This window comes from Zootermopsis nevadensis, unplaced genomic scaffold, assembly GCF_977971745.1.
Source record: "Zootermopsis nevadensis isolate Lab colony 2312 unplaced genomic scaffold, Znev_1.0 Znev_ptg000017l, whole genome shotgun sequence".
Taxonomy (NCBI): Eukaryota; Metazoa; Arthropoda; class Insecta; order Blattodea; family Termopsidae; genus Zootermopsis; species Zootermopsis nevadensis.
The window spans coordinates 10,176,821-10,195,008 of record NW_028259149.1 but is presented as its reverse complement, the minus strand read 5'-3'; the positions used below and the strand labels follow the sequence as shown (position 1 = coordinate 10,195,008).

General features: G+C 39.7%; 1 protein-coding gene across 5 annotated transcripts in view; it reads right to left on the bottom strand.

The window, feature by feature from the left end:
- Positions 1-18,188, bottom strand: part of Mcm3 (minichromosome maintenance 3) — a 134,953-nt gene that overhangs the window by 20,525 nt on the left and 96,240 nt on the right. For 2 of the 5 annotated variants that reach the window (XM_087350386.1, XM_087350384.1), the window contains exons 2-3: positions 4,843-4,942; positions 253-4,185 (exon numbers count right to left, since the gene is read on the bottom strand). In XM_087350386.1, coding sequence (XP_087206512.1) covers positions 253-324 — 72 coding nt within the window. In that variant the 5' untranslated portion in view covers positions 325-4,185; positions 4,843-4,942. Of the gene's footprint in view, positions 1-252; positions 4,943-18,188 lie in introns of all 5 variants that reach the window. The other 3 variants (XM_022072634.2, XM_022072635.2, XM_087350385.1) reach the window with 2 other exon arrangements.

Here is an 18,188-nt window from a genome sequence, read left to right as displayed (position 1 = left end):
CCTTAGCAAATTACGGGGACCAAGCAAAGTACAATACTTATTACTACTTACTTATAAAGAACCTTTGTTATTCGTTTCGGGAAAATACTATTAAAAATGGTGGGCCAGAAATTTGTTCTGGCCACTAAGCTGCTTTAAAATGCAAGGACTTGCCAAGCACTGCGAAATATCAGTTACTTATCACTATAATCTCAAAATTCACTCAAACCGTAGTTTCATGACAAAAATTCCATTAGACAAACTTCTCGGTACCTCATCATCTAAGAAATCCAAATATTCGCGCTGTAAATCCCTTAAACGCTGATCAATTTCCACTTCACCCATTCTTACAACACAGTGTAGTATAAATATACAATAATACGCTAAATTATTGCGATAACTGCAAAAAATATATGTTCGTTTCTATAGAACATTGGCACAATACATAAATGGCGCGAAACTAATGCAAGTGTGACAACGTCACATACAGGATAACCAACTACAAATATATTCCAATAGTTCAAAGTTGTCTCATTGGATGTCAGAATAACATGTTACTGGTGCTGCCATCTAGACACGTGTTCATTAAATTATGTCAGGATGCTTTCAACTTCCGGTAGAGGCGTTGGAATTATGCTAAACCCTCCGTTCTTCTCCCAGGACGTAACTCTCGTCGTGTGGAGCGCGGTTCAGTTGCAAAGAAAGTTTTGTAGTAGCACCGCGTAATGTGTGTATGGTATCAATTCTTACTACAGGCGCCATCATCATTGTTCAATTAACCTGTTGACATAACATAATGACGAACTTAAAAATTTATACTCCTCTCCCAATATTGTCAGGGTGATTAAGTCGAGAAGAATGAGATGGGCGGGGCATGTAGCGCGCATGGATGGGACAAGAGGTGTGCACCGGGTATTGGTTGGGAAGCCTGAGGGGAAGAGACCGCTGGGGAGACCTAGACGTAGATGGGAGGATAATGTCAGGCGGGATCTATGGGAGATAGGAGATGAAGGAGACTGGATTTTGTTGGCCCAGGACAGGGTCCAGTGGAGGGCTTTGGTTAATTCGGTGATGAACCTTCGGGTTCAACAATTTCCTTTGTATTTGTAAAAGAAGTTAATCTTATGCTGAAATGCAGTATACAAGACCTCGTGACTCTTAAACTTGTCCAAATTGTTTCCATTGCGGTGAACATTTAGGAAGGCAAAAAAAAGTTAATTTAGGCTTCAAACAAGAGCCTGTAACTGAAAAATATAAATGAAAAGAAGCATGAATGCAATACATCTAATTATATTAAAGCGCACAACTTTTTGATATATTTCACATTTTCCCTCGTAAACGTTCAAGAACCTGTGGGTCTATTAAGCGTAGATGTGAGCATAATGCAAATTCTGATTTTAGAAAAATGTGTTGTGAGCTGACATGGTTGAGCAGACGAAAGGAATTTGTGAACACGGTGACGAAACTTCTGGCTATATAACACCAGAGAATTATACTGGGTCCAGCATCACAGGAAAATTCATATTTTTCTATTTCTGCAGGCCATAATGTCTCTGAGCAAGGAAATCTGATGAATATAACAGACTGCATCCAGACTGCGAGTCAATAACACAGAGTCGTGTTAGCAGACCTGTTGCAAAGTTTAAGGAAACCGGATCCATAGAAGATAAACCACGCAGTGGACCTTCAAGGAGATCCACTGATGAAAATTAGGAGTGTTGAACATTGGCGGCAGCACATTATTGAGGGATGTAACTCAATTACCATGTGTTTGCTGACTGGTTATCACGTCTAAATTTGTTTACTGAGAACAAAGGTGGACATATTGAGCAAGTTCTGCGAATAAAAGCTTTTATTTTGCATTTTTAAAGTATTTTTCCTATGATGCTGGACTTATGGGACAGCCTGTACTTCAAGTGAATGGCTATCAGCTACCAGAGGAAAACCCCGTGCCATAGTTCGTTCGCGTTTAGATTTTAATCATGTTTAAGAGTATATACAATTGTTTCGCAGTTTCACAAAAAGGGCTGCAATTAGCTTGCTTCTTTTCCAAATTTAATGGCGAAACTAAAGCGAGAAGACATGTAAGACACACTCCCATAAAAAAATAATCATTCAAATATACATCCTCATATTTTATATAAATTTTATGCAATCAAGAGATGGAGTTCTTAGACCTTGCATGGAAATTATGTAAACATTTAATAATAGGCGGCATGTTATAAAAACGTTTCGTCACATGAGTATTTTATTTTAAATAGCACTGATGCTAACATGACACGTTCCTTTCACTTCCTTCTAATTCGTCTCCAAGGTTTGAACGTGTGATCATGTTGTCACATCTTTGAACGCTTAGGAATGCGGCCTTCTGTGTCATTATTCTGGGAAAAGGAAGTTCTAAATCCAGTTGGCAATGAACTTCAGAATTTTAACAGAATGTCAACAACTGTCTAACCTTTCTTTTCAATCCTGAAAGGTTCTTAACAAAGAGGCGTAATATCTTCGACTACCACCAGACCTAGGGCCTTGAAGCTCCAAACGCATATCTGTCCTTACTTTTTCAACGACAGAGCACAATGCAAATTGGTTGATATCATGCATATTTCAAAGCAATTGGTTTCTTCGCTAAGCTAGAGCTGTAAATTTCCTCATCATATGAAATAAATTTAAAATTAATACGAAGCAAGTCTCACAATCACCATCCGTTCATACTTTCACCAATCTGCTATCCAGCTGCTCATCTTTTTATGCATCCACCTTCCCATCAATCGTATCACCAATCCTTCCATCAATCCAACCACTAATTAATTAACCAATCCCTCCATCCACCAAACTTTGGGCTAAAAACCTCTTCCAACTTCATGTCATCACATTTTATTTCATATTTCATACATTAGGTCCCATCCGAGATTATTCTTCTGACAGCACACAATTTTATACAATTGTTACTTGGCATCCCTAATTGTCCGATAGGATCGTGAAATTCTTACAGAAAACCAGAAAGAGAATCGACTATTAAAATACTAATGTGTAGTGTAGGTACAGTAATAAATCACGATAATAAGAAAACAACCGGAATTACAGCAGACAAAACTAAATTTATGAAAGGGGGAACAAATTTGGATGGGCTATAAAAGAAACGAAACCACACTAAAAGGACCAAATAAAGAAACTATATTAGTCAGAAATTTTAAATATAAAAGCAATTGGATTCAACACCTTGACCAAATACAATGAGAGAGACTTCCCAAATTGTTACAGAAGTACAAACCGCATAAACTACTAAGACCAGAACGAATCCTTCACTGCTAGATAATGGTCATGATGAAATCACTATACTGTAACTTTTTAAAATTAATTTCGTAAGTCTTAATACGACGAAAAAGTATTTTACATCCATTTTCGTACGACAATCGTCTTCTAATAAATTCGACAATATGAGATGTAAAATGAAACTCTCGCTCAACCGATATCCAGCAACAAATTTAATCAGAGTAAGTCCAATAGTATTTGGGATAAAGCAAGCAGGCAGACTGAAATAAGTGGGGAATTTAGAATATTTCATAATGAGAAGCAGCGTGAATTGTACGGGTCACCTAGCATAATGAGGATAGTGAAATTTTGGCTGCTCCGATGGTCTGGACATGAGGTACATGGGAGGGGGAAGGTGCATGCAGAATTTTGGACTGAAATCCTTCTGAAAAATAACCAGTGGGCAGACCAGAAAGGCGATGGGAGGATAATATCACGACGGATCTTAGGGAGGTGGGCTGTGTGGATGGAAAATGGGTGGAGTTGGCGCAGGATCGTGTCCGGTGGCGGACTTTCGTGTTGTCAGTGTTGAATATGCGGGTTCTGCTATGAGAGAGTTAGTTTGAATAATTTTATTTATTTCGTGCACACAAACACCAATGTTACGGAAGCTGCACTGTGCTGTATAACAATGGTTAAAAAAAGTTCGAACAACATCGACAAACAGCTGTGAAGATGAAGGCAACAGGCACCTCTGAAACGTCGGTAAACTTCAACCAGGGTGCACGGCACTATAACCCAGACGACTGTCATCTTCGTACTTCCTGCCGTGAGAACCTGAAATCTCTCCATTTTGCACTTAGAGGCTTAAGTTCCTTCTTTCTTGAGAAGGCACTGATTTGTGCTGCAGAAGAAACGGTAAATCAGCCGGAACGCCGGACAGGAATGAAGCAGCTGCGAGAAATCAGTGCAGTACATTCACGCAATCATGAAAGCTGTTTCGGTGTGGCGGACGGTAATTGGCTCTAAGAGTCATAATTTACCGGCGTTGCACTGAGCTCGTGCCCAGTTCGACGCTGGCGAGCCAAATAATCACAATAATTCGATCTGGAAGATCTAACACTCAGTTTGTGGAATGGCACTAATCACAGTATAAATAACAAGATACAGAAAGGCTACTCAACTACGAGCGTGTACTCCAATGACAGGATAAGGCACTCGCAACCCCTTTTTATGACTGTTATATGAGTTTGGATTATCTCAGCGTAAGGGAAAACAATTACAATTTTTTTTTGTAGGTGTAGGCCTATATAACATTAAAATAGCGTTATTGAACAGTAAGCCTACGTTGTAACGTTGCTCAAATCATGTAAAATTTAACAAAACAATATGAAAATTACTGTTATTTGTAACTAAAGTTTCATAAAATTAACAATGGTCATGAAATCAAAATTGTTTGAAAACTGTCACACAAAAACGCTAATTCACCAAATGCAAAGGTCGAATGAGACAGGAAACTTACCACGAATTTTCAATAAAATGTGGTCGTACGGTATTTGAATGATATTTCCCTACATTCTACTGTAGGAAGTGAGAAAAACTGCAAAAAACCTGTATTAGAATTGCTGCTTCTTCGACCGGGACTCGAACATCGTTCTTCCGAAATAGTAAGCTGCGATACGGCTACGCTGACCTCATTGTAAGTAGAAAACTGTAGGAAGAAACAAAAGAAGCAATAAATACAACATTAAAAGGAGAAATGAAAACAAAAGGTAGGCCCTATTCCTCTCATTTATTCATCCAACTCCTTCACCCGGATAAAATGCTGATTAGGTAGCGACTGACACTCATCCACATGCAAAACCTGTATCGGAGTGCCATCTCAATTACGTCACACTACTGCATCTGCCACACCCAGCGCAAAACCCTGAACTTACAGATTTCAGTTATCAAACCACGCAGCTGGAGTTTTTTGTACGACGCTGAGGTAGTAGTTGGAAAGCAACGGATTTATTGCACAAAATGGACGCTTTTGACTAAACAAACTCAGTGTAATATTAACAAGAGAGCAAAAATTTCCGAAACGCATTCTTCGCAGTCCTACGTTGCTCCTACGTTTCAGTGTTCATTTAATACAGCTGCAAATACAGAATGTCTCTAAATTAAAGATGGCTGTCTTATGGGTTGTGGCCCCACGTAACCTTTTAATAGAAGTGTACCAATATTTCAGTGGTCCTTGCTGCCTCCATCATCGCCATAATAATGGAGGTAGCAAGGACCTCTGAAACGCAAGTAAATGTTAAACAGTGTCTTAAAACTATAACAGGTATGGCTTAACGCTAATAGAAATATGTCGTGGCAGAAGGCCTTGACCCTTCAAACTAGGGCTATCCAATCCACTGTTATGATCAATTATTATGGGGACAGACCGTGACATCATCATGGTAATGTGAGGGTGCTCAGTTGCAAATCAATGTCTCCACCGTCTTTGTATTTTACACATATTCTTGCATTTCCATTGCTATTTCGAAATTAATTTGCGTTGTTCGAAAGTCGTGCGAACCTCCGTCATTTAGTATTACGCTCTGAATCATGGACAAGGTAAAGTATTACAGTTCATAACCGCGACTAAAACCATATGTTAAATGCACGCCACACGATAGAGGCGAATTACATTAAGTTCCATCATGAAAACATGAATATTCTCTATTCAAATGTGCAAGAAATTGTTGAAACATCTTTATATTGTTGACAAGGTACGTTAAAATACAGTCCCACATCGCTTGTTTTCTGTATAGGCCTGCTGGAAAAAATGCACCATACCAGAAAAACGTCGAGAAACAGGCGGGAGGAAGAACAATGACCTACAATAAAAAAAGTATCATAATCGATCCAAGCGTTCTCGAGTGGAGATAACATGGCAAAAAAATGTTTAAACATCTCGAGAAGTGCAAGACTTGCGGAAAAGCATCTAAGGACAATTTTCTCTATGACTTTTACTCGCTCGCTCCGATAAATACTTAGATTTACGTTCGCTAGGGGCACAGACACTCATGCGCTGTGTCCGGTATTGCCGTAATATTTTAACCAAAATTTGAATACGACACAGAATTTCATTAAAGTTTCCCAATACAAAATGTCATGAAAATCCACTCTGCCTTTCTCGAGTTGTTCCGTGGTGGAAAGATGGTCGGAAAGGCAAGCATGGCGAAACTTATCGCCGTGTTTTTGTAATATTTCACTGCGAATGCACCAAAAATAAAGAAAGAACATTTTTTATACAACAGTCTTGAATCTTCTCAGCTTTTTCCTCCAGAGACTAACTTCGCCAACAGAAATTGTCATACGAAATTTACCGTATACAACTGTACCTGCAAGTAGCAAACATCAAAACCGACGAAGCACGAAACGTAAAGAATTCTTTTGTTCTATATGGCGTACGTTTATTTCTACGTTAATGCGTTCACTGGAAGCTTTTCACAGTACTTACGCATGAAGGAATGCAACCTCACATACTTCATTCAGTATGAACACGATCTTTCGGACTAATCTCAGAGCTGAAATTTATGTCAAGATCAACTTAGAATCTTCCAACGAAGGCTATGAATGTTTTTCGTGAAATCCGGTTCAGTGGATTGGGCAAGAGCAGAAAGGAATGTTATGCTTCATTTGTTTTCTTACTAAGTTTCGTCATATGAACTTTCTTGATTTTGTTAATTCCAAACACAGCTTTAAATTACAAAGAGCTCTTGATTACAATGAAGGACCAAACCCCGTATTTTCAGCCAACAACCTAATAAATCTGACAGCTACGTCTCACTGCAGTTCGTGTGCCAAATGTTATGTCTAGATTTCACTTTCCTCTTTTTTTACGAACAGCAGAGGAAATATGGACCAAGGCCGTCTGTGGTATAGACAACTGATTAGGATTTAGAGAGAAAAATAACCACGACTAATTCTAACGGGAATCTATTAGGTTAATGGGAGCTGTAATTTGGACGAGGGCCAGAAAAGGTAAGAGCATACACTATTGCGGTACTTGGTGTACACAACACACGTGGGACTTCAGACAGCGAATGTCAACAACAGGAAGCCGAGAACAAAAAGCAAACACGTCACTATCTGTTGCATGATTCAATCACCAGTTCGCCTTCGATCTTCTGGTTTAAGACGCAATGCCACACACAAATTGCAACGTATCTTTTACTTTACATGCACTGTACATAGTCTATAATACATGTTCTTAATCTTTAGTCCGAGATGACCCAATGGTTCAACCTATAGAAGGCCTGCAAATTTTCCCAAGGCATTCTTTGAGATTCTGCAGCCTTCATCGGCCTTGTTGTTTATATATTTGCAGAAAACATGAGTGCAGCCTGGACTTTTTTTTCAAGATTGCGGGAAACCAAAACAATTGCTTACACGTTAAAACTGCTTATTCCGAAGATACCGTCTTAGAGTCGCGAGTCTTTATATTGGCAAAAAAATGGCGTCAGAAGATCTATTATAGATATTCCATTCGTATACGACCTGACCTAGAAGGTTCTGGAGTCGACTAAAACCAGTCAATAAATACCTACGTACGTTTTATAGAAAACATATTTGGAATATTTTCTTTCAACTTATTTAAAATCCAGCCCAGGGGGAGAGATGCCTGGGACAAGCACCTCCTCCCCTTAACTGTGTCCGTGATACAAACTGTTCACAGGAGCTATTCAACACCGCAGATACCAGGTCTACACTACATACGTATGAATTATATTGTTGACAAAGCAGCAAAACCTAACAGATATAAAGCACTGCGTCAACTAGAAGTAATTATTCATGTTTATGTTACGGATTTGTCAGCTACACCGGTTATCTACAGCCTCCAATGGCACTTGTCTTCTGGGTTGTTTTTGTCAGAAGTGCTTACTGCATCTCACCCGGGCAGCAAGCCCCTCTAAAAGCGCAGGTAAACATCTACCAAACTACAAGCACAACAACCCAGAAGACAACAATCTTCAAAATTTCCCAATTCCCCCTCCCCCCATGTCAAATTAGGCCGACATCAAAACCCGGCCAATTTTTTTCGAATACGGAAGAATGCGGGCAGCCTACAATCACTCCTTCATACGTCCTGCTTGTAAATAAAGCAAACGAATATAAATCCAAGAACCGGTCTCTACGAAAAAAGGCCAAGCCTGCATTTTGAACTGCTCGTCTTACATAACAGCTGAACCCGTTAGCAGAGTGCAACCCGTAAAACCAACACCTACTGCCACTGACTGTTTTATTTTGTTTTGTAACGAAATACAAAGGATTACATAAAAGACACGGCTAAACACACAACTAAAGATTAAAAAAAAACGTGAGACAGAACCGCGGTTTTAGTTATGATTTCGGCAATCCCTGAAGCCGCTTAAAGTCCAGCTCGAAGAATGGATATTTGATCTGAAGTTTTCAGGTGGTGAGTCCGAAGATGGATATTGTGTCCTTAAAATTAAATAATTTTCCACGTAAAGATTCCTAATTTAGTCGACTGAAATATTATGTTACTTATACCGAACCTAACCAAACCAGAATCTCTCCCTACGGCTTAACGAAGTAATACTTATGTTCTAACACTCCGGAACCCTTTCATCGGAAGGTTTCTCTTTGTTCATGCAGACACAACTAAGAGTGACTTTAGAACTTCCTGTAACACAATTCCTGTTACCAAGAATATTCCAGAAACATTTATGAAGCTACTGACAGCCACAAAGAAACAGTCAAAGACATTGATGCTTGACTAAGCACTAACGTACAGGCTGGCTCAAAATGTATCAACCAAGTTTAAATTTAATTTTCTCCGCAACGAGTGATTATAATTTGAAGACACTCTGTTGATACATTGCAGTACTCGAACCACTTGCTTCTGTTTGATTTTGTACAGTACCGAGCAGCGGATATTTATCATCGAAGGGTACGTTCTGTCATCTAAAATCCCAGAAAAGGTCAGAAGGGCGTCCCAAGTAACGTCCGGCGTCGAAGTTGGATGGGACAGTCACACAATTTCAAGACCGGATCAGTTTTGGACGATTGCACACAATATTTAAATTGAACACATCGTAATATAAATGGCTTGAGATGACGATTTGAATGAGATTTTTATACCTCATCGTTCAGGCGAAATAAAACAATAAGCTTGGTAGTACATTTTGGGTCATTCTGTACATACACAAATGAACATATAAGGGTAGTCCAATCCATTAACAGAACTTCTATTAAGACAATATTTGTTCTTAAAATTTTGTAAAACTTCTATTTGACGTTGCTGGCAAAAATTTCACAACATCAATAGAAGAAATGGAACGAGCATTTTTAAATCAAATGACCACACAATTAAACATGAACGCCACGTACGAACAACAGCAAGTAGACCCCTATAACAATGAGCTGAAGTACAAATACGGAACAATACAAGTCCAATGAGTCTCATACTGAGTCATAAGACAATCTCCAAAGACTAGCAAATGGGTTAATAACTTACCAGCCACCTTAAAGTATTTCATTTCGATGTTTCACCAGGTTTTTTTTGTGTACAATCGGGAGCTTATTAGGGTACCTTTCACGAACACATGTTTGTTTTAAGATCCATGCACCTGGACGACGTACAAATTAGTATGGCCTAAAATTGTAGTTCCATAGACTGCTTGTCTCATTACGTTCTTGCGAAGTGTTACCACATGGATATTACTTTTGCAAATAGAAACAAAGAAATACAGATTTCTTTATACAGTACGCCAATTAAAACGCACAGTATCTTATGAAACTGTCTTTGTTTCTATTTACTTTTATTTGTAAATATAATATGCACTTTGTTCGATGGAATCTTAATTTTAGCACTACAGTAATCTTATATAAGAAATGCCATTTAGAAAGTATGGTCCCTGCCATAATACCATCCTTCATTTTGTGAACGGTTACAAAATGCCGGAAGCCTACCATATTGTGTGATCCAGAGACCGAGATTGCTAATTTACTTCGGTATTACAACACCTGCAACTAGTAACGTTACATTCCAATTCACCCCCTCTAGAATAAATTAAGCATGTTGAAATATACAGTTCAAATATTCCAGTTTTCGGGGTTAAAAATTATATCACGCTCGTAAGCCAACGGGCACAAACCGTTCTCGTTCATAATGATATCCAAAGTAGAAGTGTATTTACTTACGCGATGAGTGGTAACGTGACTGCCATAAATGTCTAATCTTGGCCTAGGTGGTATCTGGAATATTTTTCTCCAATTTCTTAACTATTTAAAGACGAAACATTTATTCGCTGTTTTCACGTATATCAAGTTCAGATAAATTTATTATTGTGTTCAATAATTTTGTTTTTTGGTTACTTCGTGAACGTTCGTCCCTAGAAATGAAACCAACACCAAACTTAACACTTCATCAAGGCTAACCGACACCATTACAAGACTGGAGACTGGCGTTCCATTTAATTTTATAAAGACAACACTTCCCGTAGTCAGCTGTATAAACTGGCGTAAGATATTCCATAAAATTATCAGTGTTCGCTTTGGGCCTCGTGTAGAATAAAAGAACAGAATCAACTGCAACATCAACCCATAAGACAGCCATTTTCATACTTACTGCCGCGAGAACCTGAAACTGTGAACAATATTATTATACGAGGGTCACTCCAAAAGTAATGCATCATATTTTAAATTCAATTCTTATTTTACAACTTTGCCATTCACACGGTGGATAGGTACAGCCTTTAGGAACAAAATGCTACTTTTCAACGTAGTCTCCTTCTCTTTCAACTGCCTTACGCCACCTCGGAACAAGGGCATGTATGCCTGCAAGGTAAAACCCAGGATCAGAGCTTTTGAGCCACTTTTTCACAGATGCCGCAAGGGAGTCATCGTCCTCAGACTTTGTCCCACGAATGCTGTCTTTCAGATTGCCGAACAGGTGATAATATGACGGTGCCAGATCAGAACTGTATGGTGGGTGTGGCAACACTACCCACCTCAGTTTTCTGAATGTCTTTGTGTGCGTCTGTCAGTTGCCGCACGACCCACCTCGCACAGACCTTCGAAAATCCCAACTGTTCCAATATCCTGCACACACTGGCTTCTGCAATGTCCAGTCGGAGTTACAATTGTTTCACAGTTATGCGTCTGTCCGTCATGATCATGTTGTTCACCCTCTCAACATTGGCGTCCATCCGCGCTGACTGTGGCCTGCCGCTGCGGGGCAAATCGCGCATGTTTCCACGTTAGAATAAAAGGGTATATATATATATATATATATATATATATATATATATATGGTGCATTACTTTAGACAGACAGACATAAATCGATTGGTTTTCTGAAGTTTACACGTTCCTCCGCAGACACTATACCTAACAAACTGGAAAAATGAACTGAGATGACGTCACGATCCAGTCCAGATCAGCAATTTACAAGACGCTCACAGTCGCTAGAACGTGTTTCTGTAATGCACCGAACCTGTTTCCCAGATTGGTGATTTTAGCTCTTCAGCGCCCACTTTCTGGGAAAGCACGCGAATTTCTGGTTTGACATGCAACAAATTCGTGATTCCGATATTAAATTCATAATGCAAATCAACAACACAAAAAGTTGGTTTCCTTGGACTTCAAAATCCGTATCTCAGTTTCCCCAAGGCCTAACAAGATCAATATAATTTGGTAATCAATCACTGTCAATGAGAGTAGGAAGGTGTACTCCAGCTTGATGAATGCCACGAAATTAGGAACTTCCTTAACGAGCTGAATAACTAACAACTGCTCAAGCCATAAGCTAGTTTAAGAATGCTGAAGATATCAGAGAATGAATACGACCACACAATCTGTTTTACAAAGCATGGGACAAAGACACGCATTTATGTTTTATGGCAAGGAACCCTCTCGGAAAACGTGGAAGACCAAGAAGACAGAGGATAATGGTTTTTTTTAAATAAAGGAGACTGTAAGAATGATAGACGGATGGAATTGGCTGAGGACCTTGTCCGGTGATGAGTTTTTGTATTATTGGTCAACTTTTAAATTCTGCAACTGGAATTACTTATTTTACAAATAATTTCCACAAAATTCTATTCAAAGAGAGGACGTATCAAACAAGTACGGATGAACAAACATGCCTGGTTCTGTGTCATTCGCTTCACTCCGTTAAGTATGCCTGAGAACTTTAGTGAGCTGCTGGTAACGTATCTGACAGGCTATTCTTTAAACAGGCCGTGACCGATTCCTTCGGAATCCTTACCTTTTAACACACAATTAACAGCCATCTTTCAACATCATTCGACGCTAAAGTTTGCAGTCTAATCACTATCGCTGAACAATTTAATAGTCGACGTGAATCATAACACAACCAGAACTGGAGCGTTCTGAAATATTACACAGATACATGAATTTTCCACTTTACACACAATGGCTGGGAAATAACAACCTTGAGACACGCGTGGTAACAAGGATGTCTGGTATTTCGATCAGTGCGCGAAGGTCATGTTCAGGATTTTAACACACACCACATGGACTTCATTATATCACGGAAGTTTCCGTTTATTGGCATCTGAAATAGATTATGTTACTGGCCTAGTATCAGGGCCACGCCCAATGCTGAGGTCCGTAGATTAAAGGAAGCTTTCTTCATTCTCATTAACCAACCGTCAGACCATCACAACGAACCACATCTTATGCACCTACTTTTTGGTGTCGAATCTGGATATTTACCAAAACTCAATTTGTCAGAAACAAATTTATTTCACGACGAGCTGTTTTTGAGAACGTTCGATCTAAAATCAAAGTGGGAACTATAGTGGACTGGTACAGGCCGACAAACTCACCTGGTAAATAACAGATTATTTTTGTTTCCCAATATTCGTTCCTTTAGAAATGAAACACACGGACAGATTCACTGACGTCTGTAGCCACAGTGCATAGAGAGTTGCCGACATTTCTCCGAGCGCTGTGTCTTCCAGACACCAAGCCATGAACACATTTAAGTGGTCGGAAATGTACCTACCAGATTCAAACTCAATTTACTCCGCAACAAGCAAATACAATTTAAACAAACTTTGCTGACACACTGTAGCACTCAAGCCATTTTTATCATGTATCTTCGTTCGATTTTGCACAGTACCAAGCAACGGATATTGATCATCTAAGGGCTCGTTCTACCATCTGAAAGCCCAGAAAAGGTCACAAGGTCAGGAGAGTGCTCCAGGTAAAGTCAGGTGTCAAAGTTTTTACATACACTTTGGACCATTCTGTACTTGCATTCAATGCAAAAGCTATTTCGGCACAGAATTGGAAGACATACATATGCAGCAACACCGCGCTATGTTTTCCATTCGAATTGCAGCGATATCTCCTGGATACGTTTGTTTGCTTTGAAAATGTACAGTCTGTGACATAAGCAAAGGAGACCGAAGAAGCACACGAAGTCAGGACTCGCTTTAAAAGGATGACCACAATATTACTGCAAAGCAGAAAAGAGTACATCATGAGCAGCGTGGAATTGTTGGTAGATGCGTTTCGGAGGAATATACTGCATACAGGATAGTATGCTCCTTGGACATATCGATCTATCTTAAAGTCGACACGGAAATGTTCAAGGGCACTTCTGCCACTGCTATTTCTATTAACTACTACTACTATTACTACCACTACCACCACCACCACCACTGCTGCTGCTGCTACCAAAAACCTATCTATTTTATTTCTTTCTCCGTGTTTCTTACTTTCATCTTCTCTTCCTTCATTCTTCTTGCCTTTATTGCATATATCCTGCCCTTTTGTATCGTCTCTCCTGTATCCGTTTCATTCATTCTCAAATCTTGTTTCGCACATTCTTGTTTCGTTGTTTACCTGCACCCTACTTAGTTTGTTTCAATCCTTCCTTTTTTATTAATTTCTTACCCTCTCCATTCCGCTGTTTATTTCATCTTTGTTTCCCCCCTTCCTTCTTTGTACTAATTATTCTTTCCCTCTATTCATATAATTATTGCAATCGGCAATAATCCTATAAAATTTACAGCGATTCTACTAAACTGAAAACGCATTTGACTGTGGACTCAACTGCATGACTTGAACCGCTGTTCAGAACTGAAACCCGACATAAATGTTTCAGCAAGGCGTGGCCAGGACTTCTACCGCAAGCATTACGAGCCGCCCGTCACAGTCGCTCACGCGCGAAGTCGTTTGCTCACAGCGAAACACATTCAAGACAGCAGGTCCGGCTTTAAGCTGACCCCTAATCACGTTTCCTTGTGGTCACAGCAGCCACCGCCACCCAGCGTGAATTTCAATCTAGCAGCGCGTTGCCCAACCGCGTCTGCTAATAGCTTGCTCGTTGCTGTTCAGGGCAATGTTCTGCATTCTTTGCAGTACAACCTCGAAACAGACATTGGGACGTGGTTTTCCTCAGTCTCTCCAGTTAAATGGCGGCTAGACAGATCACGACTGTTTTCGTCTACATTCTTTCTCTTCATTATTAACAGTTTTCCCGCAAAAAGGAATCGGTAAAAAAAAATTCATTTTCACGACAGGTGGCAGAACAGGGAAGTTTCGTGAAACTTCTGAACAAGCAGCTCAGCGTTAAAGAAATGGCACAACGTGGATAATTTTCGATACGAATAAAAATACAATAATAAAAAGAAATAAGCGTCTATGCAATGTAATATCTGTGCTATTTGTCACCGTTTATAAACACACAGCGAGGTCTCTGTAATGGTAGCCCATAGAATTTCAAAGAAGTGTTCCGAAACTGCTCATTTTCACTTCGCCTCCTACCGATCACTAAACGAATGCACCTGGTATGTTACATATTACCGTGATGTATCCTTTCCATCATGTCTGATATAAAACGAACACTCAACACAATCATATCCAAACATTATTCTGGCTTCTGAGCAACACCATTAAACAAGTCGCCAGAGAATGCCTAAGCACTGCTGATACGTGGTGTCTCCTAGTTGCGGCATCAGTTTATAGGAATGGCTATCGCACGAAACTCGGACCTTGTGTCCGACAACTTTCAGATGACGAAAGTCTATAGACCTATCTGGTGGAAACTGTGTACGACTGATGAAATTAAGAATGATGAGATGGACGGGGCACAATATGATGTATGTGTGTGTGTGTATGCACACATAAATACGCGAGCGCACACACAATTTTGGTCGGAAAACCTGAATGGGAAAGATCACTTGCAAGACCTATATGTAGATGGGGATAATAGCCAATTTAAATTTATCTCATGAGAGCGTGCAGACCAATTCATATCGGCTGCATACATTTTTATAATATGCCATGTTACCTTTGTGATGAAAAATAGTTAATTGATATCATAAAAAGACTTTGTTAATAACGTATGAGGCGGCGGACTTACATATCGCTGCGGGCAACTGTTCGGGTTAACGAAGAACCTAGATCAGTAACTAGGCCTCGTCTTACAAATGAATGCATGCAAATCGTTAAAAAAAACTGAAAGACAACTCAAGAAAAATCAATGTTAAATACCTCACAAATTCCTGCTTTTATTAAAATAACTGAGCAAGTTAATGTAACTTAAATAATTGCCATGAAGTGGCACAGTTTATAACAAAGTGGCCCGCCAGTCGACAAGAAAGAGTAAATGCATCCCAACAACGCCTTCAACAGACGAAAAAGTGATGAAGGTTTTAAAAGTGCTTCACAATTTTAACTGTTATAAAGAAATCCACAGTCACTTCCTTTACTTGTGGTATTTATTGCAGAGCAGCGCAGCAGTGATCTGAAAGGAGTGTTTCATTGGGGGTCTTTCGATCGCCCTAGTTGTGGTGAGTTGAGTAATTCTTATGCATTCAGGCAATAAGCTTACGGTAGCGCAATTACAGAGTTCAAACTATGACTCACTGCATTAACGCGCGCACTGCGCCGTGTAATAAACCATACAGCAGCGCCACAAGACCATGCGACGAGGTGGTTCTATCAGTTCAAACCCCGTCGAATTCCGCTCGGGATTGGTTTATTATTTTGCACTCATTCTTCGTTATCGCGAGATCTTGGGTTAGACTGCGAGGTGGAACAGACTCTGCGTGACTTTTCTCAGGTCGTCCAGATGAGTGCTTAGATTATTGAAATAAGGCACGGCCTCTGTCTACAAACCGTATTCACCGACCCCTCCCATTCAACGTTTCATTAACACGAAAGTTAGTTAGCAATTTAAGAATCACTAAGCCACTTCACCAAACGCCGTGGCCGAGTGGTTATCACAGGTAAGATACACTATACACATTAAGTTGGAACAAAACATAACCAATACTATTATATCACACAAAATAAAAACAAATTAAAGACACATCTAAGGACTGCAGAAAAAAACATTGAAACAATGAATAACCCATTGGCATGGAATTACATATCATCCAAAAATAAAATTATATTCACATACAAAAAATTATTTTAATGAGAAAAACATTTATATTTCTTCGAAACATATAGTAAATTTGGGATAAGACAGATATGGTGCTTACTTATTGATCGAAACATGCAGTCTAACATTGAAAATACACATTTCACAAGTATGCAAAAAGTGACAGCGCTTCGGCACTTAATGTGAAAATACGAAACAGTTCTTCAAAATAAGGTATGATCGCTACTTCCCTTCCATATCTTTCACAGTTTACATTAACCATCATATTCGACTTTATGCAGCCTGAGCCACTAACAATAAATAGACAGGCTGCCACATCAATATCTGGGTCTCTGTAATTTCAGCTTTGGTTCAAGTCCATTTGAGGGACCGAAGGACAAAAGTGTTCATTTTGAGGGAAACACGTGCGTAATAACAGTGACACTGATTGTCTATAACATGCCGGACCGGGGCGTGTTGAACAAACCCTCGAGGTGACACATGAATCGCCAGTCGAGGTTCTCTCAGTGTCCATGGCTCTGTTAATGACCTTCACACAATTCACTCACACCCAACGACTGGCAGCCGACACAAGCCCATTTGCTGCCCTAATCAGGCAGGAACCCAGCGTCATAAGATAGCTTAAAACTTATAGGAAAGTAAAGAGAGAAAAGGAGAATGAATATGTAAGGAAATATATATAAAAACAACGACAAAGCTAAAAAGAAAGGTACAAAGAAAAACAAAATTAGAGAAAAAATAGGAAAGAAGGAGATTTCTGTCTTCTGGGTTGTTGAGCTGTGTAGTCTGGTCGATGTTTACCAACGTTTCAGAGGTCGTACTGCCTCCGTCATCAGGGCGATGAGTATGAAGATTTCTGTCTTCTGGGTTGTTGCGCTGTGTAGTCTGGTCGATGTTTACCAACGTTTCAGAGGTCGTACTGCCTCCGTCATCAGGGCGATGAGTATGAAGATTTCTGTCTTCTGGTTTGTTGCGCTGTGTAGTCTGGTCGATGTTTACCAACGTTTCAGAGGTCATACTGCCTCCGTCAGCAGGGCGACGAATTGACCAGACTACACAGCGCAACAACCCAGAAGACAGAAATCTTCATACTAAGAATCGCCCTGATGACGGAGGCAGTATTACCTCTGAAACGTTGATAAACATCGACCAGACTACACAGCGCAACAGCCAAGAAGACAGAAATCTTCATACTCACCGCTGTGAAAACCTCAAATCATAAATAGAAAGAAGTTGGAAAGAAATAAAGAAAGAAAGAGAAATACAAACACGGACAAAGGAAGGACGACAGAAAGAAAGCTTTTGTATCCGTCCTGCTTCCGTAATTGTAACAAGCCCATCGGTCAATGCAGATTTTAAACTGGTCTTTGCAAATTATCTACTGATGTTCCTTTCCCCCGCAACGTATGACGTAAACTATTTCTCCATTGCACTGAAGTTGCTTGATGTGACTTACGGCTGCCGTTTGTTTCACAATTCTGAATACGTAATAATGGTATCCAACTCTAATTAATATCTTGTTCAATCTATGTTACAGG